Here is a 20224-nt window from a genome sequence, read left to right on the forward strand (position 1 = left end):
TAACATGTTCAATTACTTGTCCATTCCATGGAATGATCTTCAAAGTGTCCCTAGATTAACATACTTTACCCAAGACCCTCATAACATTCTTCTCTAAAGAATGAACAGACCATCTCACCACCCTCAGACTGTACCCTCTTTAAGGAGAATGCTTAGAGTGGCTCTGAATGATAGTGCCATCCCTTACTTAGATTGCTCTGAAGGATATGTACAACAGGGCCCCTGCCTCTTGGTCCCATAGGGAGACACTGAAAGAAAGTGCGTTCACATCAAAGTATCAACTCCTGGGACTATCCAAGCCATTAACTCTTTGAGGGACTGAAGGCAACATTTATATAAAAATAAAACAGAAAGTACAGAACAAAGGTCACAGTGAATATTTGTGAAAGGGTCAACACCTGTAATTAAGGGTTGGAATCCATGAAGTGCCTGATCAAGATACCCAAATGTATAAGAAGAGAAAATTGTAAAGTTAGGCCTAAAAATACAAGAGGTGCAAACCTGTCACCACAGCACCCAGGATCCAGAAAAGGATGGCAAGTTACTGACCAGACTGTGCTTCCGATCAGTAACCTGCTTCAGAGAAAGAACAGAGAGATGGGCAAAATGGAAGAATAATGTGCTGAGCACAGGAGGCAACCAAAGGAGTAAAATGTTGGATGGAGGAACCTCAAACGAGATGCTGAAGTCAGGAAAGAATTTGGCCTAAGGACGGAATTGAGCTGGTGTGTAGCAGGAAGAGGTCAGACATGTACTGCAGGCAGTGAATGTGGCAGACTATTGTAAATTACCCAGGTTCTAGTCAGCAGGGGAAACAGTATGACTGTAAACAATTCAGCTCAGATGGCAGGACATCCAGGAACTTCGAAGCCCAGGAACTATAGTTCTGAGGGGCCAAGGTATCCCAGTGGAGGACATGTGGAGAAATGAAGGCCCAGGAACCCAATAGCTCTAAGGGAAGACAGTGTCCCATGGGAAGAGTATCCTGAGACACGGGAGCCCAGGGATGACATAGCTCTGAGAGAATGTCTCCTCAGCAGAGGCATCGCAGCTCCCAGGGGAGAGAATCCACAGCTAAGCTGAGGAGCTTAAGAGCTCAGCCTTGCTCCTACTTTTCTTCTTCTCATTACTTCTCTTCTTGATTTCTTAAACAGTCACACCAGGCAGCGAATATCATGAGAGATTTATTGGAGGGTCCAATAGGTGGTGAGAGAAATCCATGAGCAGCTGACCTCTGCTCCTTGGAGCAGACAGCAGGGACTGGGATAGAGGAACAGTGCTTATCTAGAATTTATGAGGTAGCGGAGGGCAAAGATTTCCAGAGTGAGGATTGCTGGAATTTCAAGTCCTGGGCTTGAAGAACTCAGGGTTGATGGGTTCTCCTGCTCAGGGATTTACGGTAGGGTTTTGTGGGAAGCTCAGCGATTGGTAGGTTTTGCTGCTCAGGGATTAATGGCTTTTTTAAAACCTCCTTTTCCCAGAATCTGGCTGTGGGTTAGGATGGGAAGTCTTTCCCTGTTGCACCTGGCTTTGCTGAGGTGCCATTTCTGTGGAGCTGCTGGGGAGGCTGGAGAGTAGCTGCTGCTATTGTGGACAGCTTCTGTGACACGACTCCTACAGTGGTATTTCACCAAGGCTGTAAGCTGAAGGAAGATAGGTGTTGACCCTGAACAGCTCCTCATGACTACCATAGGCTGAGGAAGAAAAGGTGTTGCCATCTTGGACAGCTCAAGTCATGCAGCTGGGTTGAGAAAGGTGAAGTGCCACAGTGGACAGTTCCTGTGAGGGCTGTAGGCTGAAGTGATGGCCTGGTAGCTCCTGTGAGGGTGGTAGACTGAGGAGATGTCCTGGTGCAGCCATTTGGACAGCAACTTCCATTTGGACATCTCCTTTTAGGGTAGGCAGAAGGGTATCTCTCTGGGACCCAAGGCTGGGGCAGAAAGGAGGGGCTTGCTGCTTTGACAGCTTTGTGGTGCACTGCTCAGGGACTACAATGATGAGATGATGTATGAAGAAATAGTGGTGGCATTTCACTTCTGAAGTGGACTGTAACATTACCTTAAAAGAAAATCATCATCTTTGTACTGCAGATGCAGAGGTTCATCACAGGTTCCTGTGTGTGACACTCTTGGTAACACATCTGTATGCACAGCAGGGTACCCAGCTCTCTGTCCACATCCCAGCTGGCTGATCTTCACCCACACACACAATGCTAAAATCAGCAGCCTTTCAGCTTTTAGGTTCTGGGTCCCTTGACAAAAGTTCCTTTCTTCAAGCACTGGTTGATGTCACTGGTATGCGTGATGCCTACATAAATAGCCCCCAGAGTGACTGCCAATGTTCTGAATGTCTTGAATCTTGCAGAGAGTTTTCACAGCACAGTGTTTTACACTTTCTACTGGGAAAATGGTGTCCATTCCTAGGAGACTAAGGGGGCAGTTCCACAAGCTGTCTTTCCTTGCACCATGCACACAGCAATGGAGTTGGTGAATAGAGGAGATTTGAGAAGCACCTTACCCTAATCAGTCAGCTTCTGGCGGGACAGAGAGGAACTGCCCTGGTGAGGAAGTTCTTTAAGCTGCCCAGACAGTGTTCTACCACTCTAGGGGCATATGGTTAAAAAGCTGGGTGTTCCCAGGATCCAAACACATTTTTCTTCTCTAGTTCCTCTCAATCCATGCACTTGGGATTCTGGCTTTGGCCCTACTTCTCTCTCTGTCAGAAGGAGCCCCTTCCATGAAGATCTGAAAACAAGGAGTTTTGGTAAGAATTACAAAAGACCAGCTGTGAACCTGTAAATGAACACCCCTTCCTATTGGCCTGAGCAAAGAAGCATCACCTGTAGGCCTCTCTTCCACCTAGGGTGTCTGTACTCAAGAGGTGGCCCTGCCCTAGGTCCCTGCAGGTGATGCTGGGTGCAGTCCTCATACTATCTTAAGTGATATTCCTAGTATTTTCTCCAGTTTCCACAACATCAGGTTTTGAAATGTTCAAGGATTGGCCTCAAAAGCCTAGCCTTCCCCTGCTTGCAATGGAGATAACAAAGCAGCAACAGCTGCAGCCACTGCAGGGGCAGCAGCAGCAGGGTAGCAGAAAAGAAAGGACATGAGCAGGCCATGAGCCAGCTTTGTGGAAAAATGGATCAGTATACATGGAAGAGTTTGCAGCAAAATGCTCTCAGGTGGTGGAGGAATCCAGTTCCTCCTTAACCATATTTGAGGGTGACTGTGAATTTCTGCTTGCAGGAAATGTGGCAAATCACTCTAGGACACCCATAGGAAAGGCCACACAGTCAGATCAGGGGACTTCATCTGTTTTCCCATCGCCATTTCCCTGCACCCCCCACCACACAATAGTTGTTACCGGCACCTTATCTGGATCTTGTCCAAAGCCAGTCCATAGATGAGCTTCATCTTGCACATGGCTGGGTACCCTCAGACAAAGTAAGGTCAAATGGTCATAGTGGCTACCCATGGCTCCGAGGAAGCAGTAGAGCTGGTAGTTAATATTTCAGAAGGAAGTAGAGACAAGATAAAAGAGATTAGGAGAAATGTTTCCAGAAATGAGAGTCACTCAAAATACAAAGTTACCTTTGTTAGAATGTGGATGCTTTCCAATTTAAAAAAAAAAAAAAAACTTCATTACCATCAACTCTGCATCAAATACAAAAGGAGAGGTCTCTCCTCTCTCTTTTACTTCCTCTGCTCTCTCAACTCTTTCTGTGTCACACACATACACACAGAAACACAGACACCCTCTCCCTCTACATGTGTGTGTTTATATTTCCAACAAGATGTAAAAAGTAACCTTCAAATGACTCAAGTGTGAATGCAACTTACACAGAGACTAGAACTCTAGATTTGCAAAGCTCTTTTGACCTCTCATTGTGAATGTGCAATAGTCAGGATGCTATGGTGGCCTGCAGCAGATCTGTAGGACTGAGCTATCTCTGTCCACTTTGTACTCAATTCTGCACTGCAAATGTACACTTGTGAATTCTCAGTTCTGTTGCTGCGTCTAAATTGATCACATATGTCTCTTAGACACATGCAACATGTCAAGTTCTCTCTGGGTTCCTTTCTCTGTGTCCAGGACTACTGTGTCCTCAGCTCACAGGTATTCCTGGAGACAGGCAGCTGGGCTGATATTCTCACTGTGCATGAACATTCTCTCAAGTCTGCTGTTTCTTCTCAGTTTCTTTGGTAACCACCATCACTGCGAGGATCTTATATCCAGGGGCTTCTGAGTCCTGTGTGGAGAAATCCACTGGGCCAAGGTTATTCTGTTACTGCTGCCCAACATGGACCTCCCTACAGGGCATGAACAGAATGATCATTAGGTCAGAATTTCTTCCAAGAATCTTCACTCAGTCCTCAAGGAAAAAACAATGTTTTACCTCTAGTTTCATCCCATGATTTATACAGATTTATCCCACTGGCACACAGCTACCCAAAATTCCTACCTGGTTCTCTTCTCTCCTGCTCCTATCTGTATTTTCAGCAATCTGCTCTCCATGCTCTGGTATCATCCTCTAGGGACCACAGTGTCTCCAAGAGACTTTGAAACAGCCACAAGGAAGGGGCCTCTTAGTAGAAATCTGCAAGACTCATGCTTGGCTGAGCTGGTCCTGTGCTGCCAAGGACCCTCAGGCTGATTCCTCTGGAGTGCTCTGTTGCTCCCGTCACCCACCCTTCTCTAGTACCCTCGCCCAGCTTCAGGAAACTATCCTCTGCTCTCTGCATGTAGTCCAACTTTGAAGGACTCCACTTAGGGTAGATGATAGCATGGGAGTTTTCTCTAACATGGTCACCAAACCTGTGAGCAAGGATGCTAGTAATTTGATAAAGGAAAGAAAGGGACAGTATTCAAAGTACACTGCAACCACAGACTTTTCCACCTATGTACCAGTTCCTCAACAATTACTTGGACACTTATTAATTTAAAATGCTTGGGGAATAATGTAGGCTTGTTCCCTGACTAACTTGTAGCTTATTTAACCTGTTTAAACTATACTATGTCTGCCACATGGCAAATTACCTCATCTTGATTTCCTATGTTCAATTTCCTTGAAGTTTGTCCAGGGAAAATCTCCCACGTCTGACTCTCTCCTGTAGTTCCAATCTCTCTACTGGAACTTTCACCTTCTACTTCCTGCCCTTTGCTGATAAGCCAACCATTTTTACTTGACACATGATGCCTTCACACAATATACAAGAGATTATCCCTAGAGCATACCATAAAGAAACCTACTTGGTCACCATTAGTTTGCTCTTACCCAAGCATGGTGTTCTCATTTGAACCAGCAGGCACCAACACAAGGTGGATAAACCTCAGGCAATTCAGTTCAGGCACTTCCAGCACCATTGTCTTCGTGGGACTCTGGGCACACCCTGGTGCTGCCATCAGATATGCTACAGAGGGTTCCTCTGCATCATGGGCTATTGTCTTCTGATGCTCAGGACCTGTGCTCTCACCCTGAGCTTCTTCAGTGGAATCCTATAGAAAGTCAAAAGTGTTCTTACCATAAACGCAGGAGATGCAACATTTCCAAGTGCATCTTGGAGTGAAGGGACCTGTGGAGACCAGAGATCTTGGATACATGGAGCTGAAACTATAACAATTGTGAGACACCCTGTGTGGGTGACAGGAATTGAACTTTCGTCCACGTATCAGCAGAAAAGGCTCTTAAGCAAGCAGTCTTTCCAACTCCACACACTCAGAGTTTTATAGCTGTAGATGAGATGCTAATGTGTGCCTTGTAGTTCTCTCCGTCATTGCCTCAATCTGTGGTGAGTGTGGAACAAGTACTCACAATTAAAGAAAGATCCAACTGGATCAATTAAATGTCATTCTTGAGTTTTCTAATGTCAGAAGATGATAGACAACTGTTTCTGGTTATAGGCTGATTTACACTTTCCTCATGTCTCTAATAGAAAAATTCTGTACAAGGAACTTAGCTTATCCCTTAAATAGAGCTCATATTTACCCAGAGTACAGTTTAGGAATGAAGGAGCTGAACAATCTCCTGTTTCAGCATCTTCATGATTATTTTTGATCACATAGTTAAAAAAATGATTGTGAAGGGAAAAACAAGTTTTACGTGAATCCTAGTTATCCATCTGTTGCATTTTCTATTATGCGTTTATGCATTTATGTATTTATGTGCAGATATAATCTCAGTCTTTAGCACAGACTGGCATGGAATTTTTCCATGTAAACTTCAAATGGTGGTATAAAAAAAACTAGGCATTTAATGTCAAAGAGTGAATGTAGGTCTTTATCTCTACCTCTATAAAAAGCAGCTGCAAATGGATCAAAGAACTAAAAGGAGACCTGATATGCTGAAATTGCTCTTGGAAAAGTAGGGGAAACTCACCAAGTGAGAGACATAGGTTAGCATTTGTGAATTGAACTGCATTTGTCCAGGAAATATGGCAAACCAGTGATAATTGAGTTGTCATAAATGTCACCATATGAGACATTATTAAAGAACAAAAAAATTGCTTGCATGTGAAATGGAAACCCTTGCACAGTGCTGGCAGAGCAAACATTGATACAACCATCATAAGACAGTGTAGAGATTCCTCAAAATTTGAAGGCATGTCTTTCCTGTGATTTCCCAACATTGGTACATGACAAAGGATAGAATGTCAGAATGTAAAAGAGATTTCTGTACTACCCCATGTAGCAGAGAACTGTTCGTGACAGCCAAACTATGGAGTTCACCAATGTGCAGAGAATGGATACAGCACAGTACAGAACACCTGACAACACCAAAAAGGGACCTACCAGATTATGCATGCTGGCTGCTTCTCCACAGGAGTGTGTAGGAAGAAAAAGACAGAGACCTAATGCACAGGATGAAGACCACAGTGTATCATGAAGAATTAGTGGGAAATAGTGCATTTAGAAGATAGACATGCTGACTGGTTCCAGTTTCAGGACATTTATATAGATATAAATCAATATACCACAACACGTGGTTCAAACACACACACACAAAAGTGTATTGTATCAAGAAAATAGTCTTTCTATGCCACACATTTTTTGTCCATGTTCCAGCATGTGACACTCTTGGTAACCCTTGTGCCTGGCAAATCTTAAGCCCAGCTCTTGTGGATATCCTCGATGACAGATATTCCCTCGGACACCCATTACCTAAAACCAGAAAGCCTTCACCTTTAAATACCTTGGACCCTTTTTATGAGCCATCTTTGGGGTTCATGTCTGTAGGTATTGGTTAATCTCACTGATTTAGAAGGAACCCAACAAAAGGGTCCCCCTCACCCCCACACAATGTCTGCCAGTGTTCTATATGTCTGGGTCTTGCAAATGACACTAGTTCTTGAGACTTCTTACTGGCAAAGTAGTGTCCATACCTAGGTGACTGAGAGGGCAGTCACACTAGCCGACTCTCCTTGCCCCATATACACAGCAGTAGAGTTGGTGAATGGAGGGGACATGAGATGCACTTTACCCTGATCACTTGACTCCTGCCAGGACAGAGAGGAACTTCCCCTTCCCTGCCACTGAGGAAGTTCCCCGGGCTGCTTCATATCGTTTTCTTGCACAACAAAGAATCATGGTAAGGTGTTGGGTAGTCCCATCAGATCAGAACAGATTTTTCTTCTCTTCTTCTTCCCAGTCCATCTGGATGATAATGCTTCCTCTGTCTCTGGTGCCAGATCTGAAAATCAGCAGGGGATTCTTCCATCAATGATACCTGAAGTCAAGGAGTTTGGGTAAGACTACGAATTATTAGGCAATCATGCCTTCCCCATGGCTTGAGAAAGGAAGCTTAACCTGTGTGGCCATCCTTCTTCCAGTGTGTTAGGGCTTGACGGGCATCTCATGCCCTATGCATCATGAAGATAAAGCTGTTTTCAGGCTTTGTCCCTTGTTCAGTGTGTTCCCAGGAGTCCTTTGGTAGCCACAGCACAGGGTCATACAGCCAGTAAAGGCACTAGACTTGCTGCCTGGGGACACAATGCTGCAATAACAGCAACATCCCTATAGGGTATCAGAGAGAAAACAGCTTTGACCTTTTGAGATACTGTTGAAAATAAGAAAAGCACCACTCTGGAAATCAGTCTGGTGGTTCCTCAGAAAATTGGACATAGCATTACCTGAGGACCCAGTTATACCACTCCTGGGCATATACCCAGAAGATGCTCCAACATATAGCAAGGGCATATGCTCCACTATGTTCATAGCAGCCTTATTTATAATAGCCAGAAGCTGGAAAGAACCCAGATGCCCTTCAACAGAGGAATGGATACAAAAAATGTGGTACATTTACACAATGGAGTATTGCTCAGCTATTAAAAACAATGAATTTGAGAAATTCATTGTTAAATAGGTAAATGGATGGAACTAGAAAATATCATCCTGAGTGAGGTAACCCAATCACAAAAGAACACACATGGTATTTACTCACTGATAAGTGGATATTAGCCCAAAAGCTTGAAATAGCCAAGATTCAACTTCACCACATGAAGCTCATGAAGAAGGAAGACCAAGTGTGGATGCCTTGGTCCTACTTAGAAGGAGTAACAAAATACTCAAGGGAGCAAATATGGAGACAAAGTGTGGGACAGAAACTGAAGGAGGGGCCGTCTGGAGACCATTCCACCTGGGTATCCATCCCATGTGCAGTCACCAAAGGTAGACTCTGATGTGGATGTCAGGAAGTGCATGCTGACAGGAGCCTGATATAGCTGTCTCCTTAAAGGTCTTCCAGAGCTTGACATATTCAGAGGCCGATTCTCACAGCTAACCATTGAACTGATCAAGGGGTTCCCAATGGAGGAGTTAGAGAGAAGACTAAAGGAGCTGAAAGGGTTTGTGGCCCCATGAGGAGAGCAACAATACCAACTAACCAGAGATCCCCAGGTTCTAAACCACCAGCCTGGGAACACATAGGGAGGGACCCATGACTCCATCTGTATATGTAGGGGAGGATGGCCTTGTCGGGCATAGGTGGGAGAGGAGATCCTTGGTCCCATGAAGACTGAACACCAAGTGTGTGGGGGGTTTGAGGGTGGGGAGGTGGGAGTAGGAGGGTAGATGGGGGGGTACATCCTCATAGAAGCAGGAGAAGGGGGGATAGGATAAGGCGTTCCTGGGTGGTGGTGGGGGGAATGGGGTAAGGGGATAAAATCTGAAATGTAAATACAATATTCAATAAAAAATAAAAAAAGAAAAGAAGAAAAGCAGTGTATATTAGAGTGTGGGTATAAGGAGGACGATGAGTCTGACCACTTAATTCCCTAGGTTTTCTTAGGTAGTTTTGTGGCAGGAGACCATAAACAACTCAAAGGAAAGCCTTCCCTGTCAGACCAAAGGGTCTTAGTTGTTTTTCCATCAACAGGTTCTTATCCATGATCATGATTGGAAACAGCTCCAGCTCTGGTTTCAACTATCAAACATTGCAGACTTCACCCTGGCTCCACTTAAAACACAGTTGGTGGGCTTCACCTTGCATGATCTCAGATGCCCAGGGGTAGTGTGCACCATGGCATGTTTTTGCTTCACAAGGCTCCTATGAAGGAATAGAGGAGGTGTTAATGTTTTAGATGGGGGGGGTGTAGACAAGAGAAAACAGATTAGGAGGGACACCTAGAGTCACAGGAAATGTGATATTACTTTGCTTTGAATGCAGATTCTCTCCATTTCAAGCAAATTTCACTATCATCAACATTGCCAAAGGCACATGTAGAGGCCTGTGGGTACGTGCGTTCCTCTGTGTGTGCGTGTGTGTGTGCGTGTGTGTGTGTGTGTGTGTGTGTGTGTGTCTGTCTGTCTGTTCCTGTCTGTCCAGATATAGAGTACAGAAGAGTGCATGCAGGTGAATCAGATTGCACAGCAACAGACAGGCTCACCGATAACAACTCACTAAATGGGGTGAGTTGTGAAGGTTTCTGAAACTTGGTAAGTTCAGAGCAAGCTGTCTAGCAAGCAAAAATGGTTTTGAGAGCTGCACCATAAGAAGTGGACTCACCTGTTTATGTACATTGTACCTTCCCTTATGAGCACTAGATGGACACTCTTCACTCTCATTGCTCTCTTTCTGGCTCCAATCTGGTCACCAATATTCATCTTGGACACAAACACAAGGAGGTCAGGCACTCTGGGGTCTCTGTTTCCAGTGCTGGCTGTCTCTTCTAATGGCCAAGAGGTACATCTGGAAACAGGCAGCTGGAGACAGGCAGCTGGAGACAGGCAGCTGATGATCTCTACAAGCATGGCAGCTCTTCTAAGGCCTGTTTTCCTGATGATGACCTGCATGCTGTGGTATAAAAGTTCCATGGAGCACCTCACTTGGCTGGTGCAATCAGGGAACCACCAACCATCAGGAACCAACCTAGAGGGCAGAGTCAGGACAATCATGAGCTCAGAACTTCCTTCCAGAATCCTTGCTCAGTCTTCAGTTCTCAGGGGATCTGAGACAGGTGTCACAGCACTGAGACACACTCTATTAGTCTGCAGACAGAGAAAGAGTTTGCCCATAGTTTCAGACTCTCATGTAGACATGACTTCGCACTGGCACCCAACCATGGGACATTCCTACCTGGCTCTCTCCTGCAACTGTCAGCATCCTCAGCAAGCTTTGGTTAACTCTCTGGTATCATCTTTCAGAGAGCACTGTGCCTCTAAGTGCTCTTTAAACAGACATAAGAATGGAGACTCTTAAGAGAAATCTTCAGGACTTATGCTTGGCTGAGCCGGCCCTGTGCTGCCATGGGCCCTCAGGCTGATTCGTCCCCAGTGCTCCATTGATCCCTTCATCAACCCTTCTCCAACACCCTGGCCAGGCTCCTGACACTGTCTCTGCTCTCTACATATGGTTAACTTACTCACAAAGGATACTGTGGGACTGGATTGCTGGTGTGATAATATGTTATCACCAACCCCTAAAATGTATATTCTTATTACCTGTTTATTTCAAAGCATATCAATTAGTCCAGGAAACAGATCAGTGACTTGCTGCCGAGGCTGGAAACGTTAATCCATTCCCCAGGACAGATACAGGATAAAGACAGAACTGACAGCGGCTAGTTAACCTCCATGCACATACAGTAAATAAATACTTTTTCTTTAAAGGAGTGACATCATTTAAAACATAAAAGCCTAGAGCTAGAAGTCCATTGTAGCCTCTCCACTTACCTGTTCCCATGGCTGCCTCCAAAGCCTTTAGCTCACAGCCAGGATTCTACGTGCACTCTCTTTTGGATTGGCAGGCAGCAACATAATGTTCCCAGGCCTTTTAGAAAGCCATTCTTCAAAGTCTTCCAGACCCTTCTATTAAAGGGGGCCTGGGGTGCAGTCTGACGCCTGCCACGGAGGAAGTGTCCCCGGGCTGTTTGGGGGGAGGATGATCTGGACTCTCTCTCTTTTATGGCAGGACCCTCACCCTTGGCCTCCTTGCAGGACAATTGAGGTGGTCTATTTTGTGATTTCCTGTTGTCCACTGGCCCAGCTGTAGTGACAATATGGAGCTGTCTCACGAGGTCCCGCTGAGGTGAGGCTGGTGGAGGAGTTGGGTTGACCTTTCCTCTGCGTATGTTGGTGCCCTTACACTGGTCTTCCTCCACAGAGGCATGATGACCTGAAACACACTGTGAGGACCCCTTGCTCATTGAATGGGTAGAGCCAGTTTTGGAAATACCCATGGCTGAGTGGATGGGGTGGATTTTCAGTAATGAATACTTCGATTCTCTGCTAGAGGTTTCTTCTGCTATGTCACAGCTCTCTGTCTCACCCCAGACACTCATCAGAATGTCAGCCTTCTGGTCAGGCTGGAGTTGGATTCGGTGAACTGGAGTTGTATGGTTGTTGAAGCAGTTAAGGGTGGGTGGCATAGTGTGGCTCATTATAGTTCTTTTTCCCTTCTCAAGACTTTCTGGTTCATTGGGAAAATTGAAGGTGGAAAGGGTAGGCACACTAGACCCCCTTCTCACTGCTGTTTGGTTTTTCATGGTTGACCCTGTGTTTTCCAAAGTTTGATCACACTGCTTAGGATCCGGTTTTTTGGTTGACCTGTCTTCCCAGGGTGACTGTTGTTTGATCATTAAATAAGTAGCCATCACCTGGTCAAACTTTTTCTCTTGCAAACTTTCCCTTATCTCTCCTGGATTATATCCCAGGTCACCCATGATGTCTATTATAATGGGGTCAGGATGGCTGTCAGTGTCCTCTCCCAGAGAAGCAGGAGAAGCTTCACTGTTCTGCTTTAGCCACTTAAATCTGACTATGTCATGGACTGTTGGTCTTTCTCCAGGGTTGACGGTTAACAGTTTGGCTATTACATCCCAAAGTTCTGCTGACAGCCTGAAGCTCATGGAGTACTTTCCTGACATGATCCTCTGCTTTATTGCTTCATAAGTATATCCCTCGAAAGGGAGGCATCCCGTGGACATGAAGTATAGCACAACCCCCAAGCTCCAGATATCAATTGCCCGGCCGTCGTACCCTTGACCTGCAAACAGTTCTGGGGCACAGTAAGGGAGGGTCCCACAAAATGCTGATAGCTTCTGGCCAGTGATTATCTTGGTACTCAATCCAAAATCGCTCAGTTTTACATTTCCTTTGCAGTCCAATAAAATGTTTTCTGGCTTTAAATCCCTGTGGGCTATCCCTTTCTGGTGACAATACTGAAGTGCACACACAATCTGTTTAAAGAGCCTGTGACACTCCTCCTCTGCTAGGTACCCAAACTCCACAATTCTTCCTTGCAGCTCTCCTCCCACAGCGTGCTCCAGAATGATGAAAATGTTTTTGGTGGTGTCGATTATGTGTAAAAGTTTAATAATATGGGGATGATCGAGGGATTTCATGATTTCAATTTCGGATTTGACGAGGGGTTTTCTCCTGCTTTTGGGGAGAATTTTTACTGCTACCTTTGTGTGGGTGAGGAGATGGCTAGCCAATTTGACTTCCCCAAAAGCTCCTTGGCCAAGGGATGTTAGTATTTGGTAATGATCTGTTAAGGCATTTTCTTCAAAGGGGTTGGACCTAAGGTCCTGACACACTCGCCATCTCCTCATCTTTCTTGATAAGAATGGTCAGTGTCCACACCACCTAGTGATGCAAGATAAAAGAAAAGTAAAAGTGAGAAACATTTATAGCCTTAAATATTTGTTCTAATATATACAAACACAAAGGTGGTCCAAATAATCTAATGATGCATGTCAAAGTCATAGAAATATAAGTACAAACCAAATCTCAAAGAATTAGAATCAAGTTCAGAATATGAATTGATGAAATGGAAACTGAAATAATACAAAGACCAGTGTAACTGTCTTGGTTTGAAATTCTTAGCTGTGAATAGCCGCTATGATGAAAGCAACGCTTATAAAGGACAACATTTATTTGGAGCTGCCTTACTGGTTCAGGAGTTCAGTCTTGAATCACCAATGAAAGAGCATGACAGCATCCAGACAGGTATGGAGCAAGAGGAGATGAGGGTCCTACATCTTCACCTGAAGGCTGCTGGGAAAAGACTGTCTCTTCTAGAAAGTTAGGAGTAGGACCTGAAAACCCACCCAGACAGTGACACTCTTCATCAAACAAGGCAACACCTGTTAATAGTTCCACTCCCTGAGCCAAGCATATTCAAACCACTCCAGTAACAAAGACTTGTTTATTCTAAGGATAAATATAACTGATGAAGTCTTCATTAAAGTAACTCATAGAAATAGGAAGATACACATTAATACTATCAGAGAGAAGATAAGGCAGTATACAATAAATACAAATGAAATCCAGATATCCAAACCATGACCATGGAATGTTTTAAAGATGTTCCAGGGAAATGTAAAAATCTAGAAAAAAATGATAAACTTCTAGACACATATTAAATTACCAATGAAGAACTAAGAAGAGAGAAAACATCTAAACTGAAATACTGTAAGAGCCAGAGGCACTGTAGAGCAGCTGCACATATGACCTCACAGCATTGTGACCTGCTCAGCCTCAAGTCAGTCAAATTCTCATCATGAAGAGGGGAAGTGGACAAGAAATCACACACCTAGCTGATGAGGCCTTCCCAATTGATAACTGGCAGGAGAGCTATCAATTTTAAAGGTATGGCTCCTGAGAAGGTTGGACAGAATACTCTTCAGTGGAAGAGTATAAGGACAAGAGAAACTGCTTGATGGCCAGAGACAAAACAAAATGAAAGACCCAAACCAGGATGGTAGGAAATGTCCAGTGGAGGATCTGGTGGGAGATAGAGGAAAGGTTAAATACAACCAAAATATCATGTACACTTCTCAAAGAGCTAATTTCAAACAAAAAAGCAGCAAATTTGAAATCGGAATTTAAAAATACTCTTAACAGCAAAAACAACAGAAAAGGCCAGACCAGACAAACTCATTGATTTCTATCAAAACTTTAAAGAAGAGCCCATATCTAGCCAATAAAATAGAGAAGGAGGAAAAACCCAGATTCATCCTTTGAGCCTGTATTACTCAGATACTGAGGCCACATGGGCACAGTAACAGTAACAAGAAGAAAGCAAAATCAACACCCGTGAATAGAGAAGTAGGTGCAAATGTTTTGGTCATCCTGATAAGCCCTTAGAAACAGTGATCACGGGAGTGTTCAAGGAACTTGTTTACTGTCTTGCTTGTTCCCTGACTATTTACATCTGTTGTATTGCTAGTTCCTCAACCTAGAACTGATTTTAATATTTGCATGTAATTAAAATGGTACAAAAGCAAAAAGGAGTAGGGGGGATGGGGTAGGGGGTTTCTAGTGAGGGGAAATGGTGAAAGGGGATGACATCTGAAATGTAAATAAATAAAATATCCAATAAAAAAATTTAAAAGGTCCAAACTTCCTGATCAAGATGGGTTCATCCAATCAAGCCAGGGCTACATCACCCACTATGGTTGATAACAATGCATAGAAACAGAAGGGCAAGAATCACATCCTAAGCTGTAGAGTGAAATTGTCATTTATAAAGAACATGGATCTGGAAATCACCCTGTTGTGTGTAACAAGCCAGCCCAAAGATATTGACTCTACACTGCTGAAGCCTAGGTAGGGGAAGGAGCCTGTGGTAAAAGGGATTCATTAGGGAAGTGAAGGAGGAAGAACAGGATGGGGTTCTTAGATTAGGTGAATGTTATCAAAGTACATTATATGTTATATACAGAAATTTGGGGGGAAATGCCCTACTTTGTATGCTTAATGTTTCTTAACAAAAACTTTAAAAATTAAATAAAAGGCAATGAAAATGAGTAGGTAGAAAAAGACAAATTAAAGATAATTAATGAAGATAATTTAAACTATGTAAAAATGAAAATCTAAAATCAAAGACAAACTAAAAACAATAAAATGAAAAACTAAAACCAGTACCTGCAAACCTCAAGCAGTAAACCAAGATAATGGCTCACTGTGTCAAAGTCCAAGCAGATTCACCAGTATCCGAGTCCAAACCTTTGCCAGAATCCGAGTCCAAAACGTCACCAGTATCCGAGTCCAAACCTTTGCCAGAATCCGAGTCCAAAATGTCACCAGTATCCGAGTCCAAAATTTTCACCGAAGTCCAAGTCTCACAAATAACCACCAAACCACTCTCCACACTAGAAGGACAATATCTAGCCCTGGGCAGTACATTATATGGGCGGATGTCTGTCAATTATCACAATGGTACTTTGTGAGGTCAGAGCAAGGGATGGGCACACTCCTGCCCCAAAGGACTGTATTAGCTACTCTCCAGTTACTGCTACTAAGTACCCAACCAGAAGCAACAGAGTGGTCCATTTTGACTCACACTCTGAGGGGACAGGGAAAGGGTGGTGTACAGTGTTATTAGCATGTGGCTGTACACATGGTACTGCTGGTCACCCCATGTTTAATGCCAGGTCAGAAAACTACTTCCTAGAGCTAGAGCCCATCTCCTAAAGCTGGATTCCAGCTTCCCATCACGATATCACCAGATAGAGACCATGTGTTCAGACACAAGTGTCTATAGGAGATTTATTAAGTGCAAACTACAGCAAGAACTGTCTCCACTTTAAAGGTCATAGAATCAGTAATAGGAATAATGATTATAGAGGCCACAAAGCTTTATGCTTTACTTGGTATAGACTTGATATTTACCAGTAAGAGAGTGAACGCAGAGGATGCTTCTATGTCCTTTCTGAGTAGGACCCAAAATCTGTGTAACAACTGTCTGTTACAGACCTCAACATATCTATGTTCAAAGTCACCATTTCTGTCTATATACTTTCCATCCAAACTATGCCCCTCACTCTCATTGTCCTGCTGTCACAAAATATTCCCTTTCTCACACACCCTAGGACAAGTTACTAAAGTAAGTAGGACTGAGAGGAAGGGAGTTTGGTCATAGCGTCCCCAAAAGACTCTTATTAGATTTCTCATCAGAGACCTAGAAGCCAAGGAGACAAAAGGCAGACATCTTCAAGAGGATCAAGAAAGAATAATATCAGCCTAGAATCCTACAGACAACAAAAGCTGTACGCATGGGAGATAGAGAATCTTCAAATATCAAAGTCCCATCCTGTTCTACAACAAACTGCCATAGGCTGGAAAATTTATAAACAACAGAAATCCATTTCCTGTACTTGTGGAGATGGGTAAGTTAAGGACAGAATATTCAGGATGTTTGTGGTGTATTAAGGGCCAGGATGCTAAGGGTATATGAGGGCTTTTTCATTGCTCTAACATGGCATTTTGTTGTGTACTCTCATATGGTCCTGGGAAGGGCTAAACTCTCATCTGTTTTTCTTTTCATATATGTATATGTAATATATATAAAAGAAATATATGCATGTTATATATGTATATTTAACGTGAAAATTCTCTCACCCCATCTACTCTCTAAGAGGGTTAGATATGGTGTTAATGTTAAGGTTATGGCTTAACATCCCTCCTGCTCTAGCTTCCTCCTTTCCTGGGGCATCAAGCCTCCGCAGGATCAAACACATCCCCTACCACTGACACTAGGAAAGGTAGTCCTCTGCTGCATATGTAGTAAAAACCTGATTATGTATGCTCTTTGTTTGGTGACTTAATTCCTGGGAACTCTGATGGGTCTGGGTAGTTGATACTGTCGTTCTTCCTATGGGTTGCAATCCCCTTCAGCTCCTTCAGTCCTTCCCCTAACTCTTCCATAGTGGTCCCTAACTCAGTTCAATGTTTGCCTGTAAGTATCTGCATCTGTGTCAGTCGGGTGATGGTTGAGACCCTTAGAGGACAGCCATGCCAGGCCCATGTCTGCAAGCACAGTATGACATCAGCAATAGTGTCTTGGTTGGCCCTATAGTATAGGGGACACATTCTTTCATGATAGTGAAACCCCCGGGTTGGCACCACAAAAGCCTCAAATATGACTGAAGATTCAACACAGATTTGGAGAGACATGCGTTCCAACACCAGGCACCCCAAACTAGAGCTAGTTACTATTAGATATGTAATGCCTGAGGAAAATCATTACAGTTTCACTGACAGACATCAGGCAGGATCTCAAAGACAAAGTAGAAAGTGGTTATGTAAGTTCTCATGACATGCCAGTTACTAAAGTTGTCATTCTTAAATGAGGAGCTCAAGGAGCAGGATAAACCATTTGACTGAAAGATTGATATGAATGTTTTAATGACTAATAGCAGGTGACCTCTGAGAAAGAGTATCTTGCCTGACAGTCAATAGAGTCCATTTTTATAATCATTAAGAAATTTTGCCGGGTGGTGGTGGCGCACGCCTTTAATCCCAGCACTTGGGAGGCAGAGGCAGGCGGATTTCTGAGTTCGAGGCCAGCCTGGTCTACCGAGTGAGTTCCAGGACAGCCAAGGCTACACAGAGAAACCCTGTCTCGAAAAACCAAAAAAAAAAAAAAAAAAAAAAAAAAAAAAAAAAAAAAAAAAAAAAGAAATTTTATCTTGCCCTGTCTCCTGGGATGCTTATTTGGTCTGTTATTTGAATAGTTAGGAGGACAGACAACTATGACTTATGACATGGTTGGCTTCCTTCTCTGAAACTGACCATTGGGTAAGGCACCCAGGACTTTTTGAGTCAGGTCCTAAATACTTGTAAATGGCAACACAAACACTGTCAGGCTTCAAGTGACTAGGAACTGACCACCAGAGTAGGAGATTTTGCCCTTGATTTAGGGCTATTTTATTTGGGTCTTTATCTCTACAACGAATACAATTTTGATTTTCTCTATGATCTAAGCCAATACGATATCCAAACATACAAGTTATTACCACTGGAAACACAGTGAACACTCATGTGATTGTGACATAAGCAGCTGAAAGGCAGGGTCTGGAGCAAGGCTTACAAGTCCTGGAAGCCACACTTCTACAGATTTGCATGAGTGCCATCACCTTTACAGATTCAATGGAAGCCCCATGGGAATCACAAAGATCCAGCAATATAGCACAAGCCAAACAAACGGCTTGAATCGTTCAGAAGAGGTCAAATTGACATTCTTAGAAAAAGATTCAGTACATCCAGTGGAAAAAAATATGTGGACACATCACCATAGCTAGTAATAACTATCACTTCTAGAAACAAAAGTATAATGCTTTTAAAGGAAGAAGCATATTGCTCTCTAGGAATGGCTAGGCATCAGAGAGACTGAGTGCAAATGACCTTATACTCAGGGTGCATGGCATGCCTCCCTGAGCTAAGGACTATCACTTTAATTAGTGAAGGCCTTCTCTCTTCAGGCTGACACCCTTGAGATAGCTTGCCTCTTGAATGTCCCCCAAAGACACTATTGCATGGTTATAGACACTTTCTGAGATAGATCTCTTGGGAGGAACTTAGGCACATTAGATACATTTTTATTTCTGTGACAAAATATCCGATAGAAGCAATGAGGGGGTGCTACTTTTGCTCAGATATAAAGTCTTCCACAACCAGAAAGGCATGGCTGCTGGAGAAGCTGGTATGTGGTGAAGCTCTATATATGACAGTGGCCTAGAAGGCAGAGAGCACTTCCTGGCCTGGGTATGAACTCAGGGACCACCCCCAGTGACCTTCAGCAAGGCTCCCAGTTCCTATAGGCCCCACAATCTCCCAAAATAGAGCCACCAACTGGAGACCAAGTGTTCAAACACAACTTGCGAGAGATGCCTTACCTCCAAATCAAACCATGGCATTGGATCACTAACATCAGGTGCTCTTGGGTAAGATACTGGGACCTCATCTCTTCTTGCTTGATTCTCTGTTATGGAAGACTGTATCTCCTGAACTGTGAGCCAAAATGAGCACAACAGTTTTTACCCCCTCTATACCCATCAGCTAGCATGCTTTCTGTCTTCTCCTTTATACAAAGATACCACATAACATTTTTAAAGTGGAACATTCATGCCTCTGGTAGCTGAATCTAGAGACAGAAGCATTGACAGACACAAAGATGTGTATCTGCCTCTGTGTCCTCGGTTTCCCTGTGGCTCTCTCTGCTTCTCACCTTTTATCAGGCAACTATCCAAATCCAGTCTTTCCTCAGCTGCCCCATGTGCCTGACACAGAAGGGGATGTCTGACCATGCTCTAAAGTGATCATCTTCTACCAGGACAGTGGTCACGTGTGGTGTGTTGAAGAAAGGAGTCAAGATGTGCGTGTACCGTGGACAGCTCTCAGGAGCACACTCCATAGGGAACCAACAGATACTTACATGTTTGCACTAAAGAAAGTAATATATGCATCTCACAACGAAACCTTAATTAGCAAACAGCCACGTACATCATAATACAGAACAAGCCCTTGCTTCTCAGATCACTCAACAAATGGATCAATTTATAGATGTCTGTGCTTTGGCAAGATTTTGACAAATACTGCTCACAAGAAGGACCTATAGTTTAAATTTAGTGGATACCCTTTGACCATTTCCCTAGAAACTCAGACAGATATTCCCAAATTAAGGGTCTGAGAACTCCAGCTTCAAGGAGCCCTCTTTTGATCAGTTATAAGACCATGTTTACCAAATTGTGTAACCAAGAGCCAGCAAGAGTTCAGAAGCTCCCAGGATTCTCATTCCATGAAGCCAAAAGGATAGATCTGAACCCAGTCCAAAGCTACGAGGGCTCCTATGCTGTGCCATCCACTAGGAAGCTGTGACATACTCAGAGTTCAATGATTTGTTGGGGACTAACCACACAGGCACCTGTGCCAAGTTCAGGACTCCAGAATAAGAGAGGTACAGAGCACAGACCTCACTGCTGATATAATGTAGGCCAAAGGGTGT

General features: G+C 43.7%; 1 protein-coding gene across 3 annotated transcripts; it reads right to left on the reverse strand.

Moving 5' to 3' along the window:
* Window positions 1–1167: 1167 nt before the first annotated feature.
* LOC117703237 (sperm motility kinase X-like) lies at window positions 1168–15600 on the reverse strand. 3 transcript variants are annotated; one of them, XM_076929950.1, is made up of 8 exons: window positions 15364–15600; window positions 11167–13080; window positions 10001–10363; window positions 9478–9541; window positions 7478–7687; window positions 5276–5496; window positions 3370–3495; window positions 1173–2744 (listed from the first exon to the last, which is right to left on the reverse strand). In XM_076929950.1, exon 2 carries the CDS (start codon window positions 13044–13046, stop codon window positions 11199–11201), a length of 1848 nt encoding a protein of 615 aa, XP_076786065.1. In that variant the 5' UTR covers window positions 13047–13080; window positions 15364–15600; the 3' UTR covers window positions 1173–2744; window positions 3370–3495; window positions 5276–5496; window positions 7478–7687; window positions 9478–9541; window positions 10001–10363; window positions 11167–11198. The 3 variants fall into 3 exon arrangements, with proteins under 3 accessions (XP_034350590.1, XP_076786065.1, XP_076786064.1); XM_034494699.3 differs by having other exon boundaries at window positions 1168–2744; window positions 3370–5496; XM_076929949.1 differs by having other exon boundaries at window positions 7478–9541.
* Between the last annotated feature and the right edge of the window lie 4624 nt (window positions 15601–20224).

This window comes from Arvicanthis niloticus, chromosome 2 (genome assembly GCF_011762505.2).
Source record: "Arvicanthis niloticus isolate mArvNil1 chromosome 2, mArvNil1.pat.X, whole genome shotgun sequence".
Classification (NCBI taxonomy): domain Eukaryota; kingdom Metazoa; phylum Chordata; class Mammalia; order Rodentia; family Muridae; genus Arvicanthis; species Arvicanthis niloticus.

Bases quoted from the DNA above. Each gene is read 5' to 3' on its own strand.
- LOC117703237 (XM_034494699.3), bottom strand. From the start codon at position 13,046: ATGAGGAGATGGCGAGTGTGTCAGGACCTTAGGTCCAACCCCTTTGAA.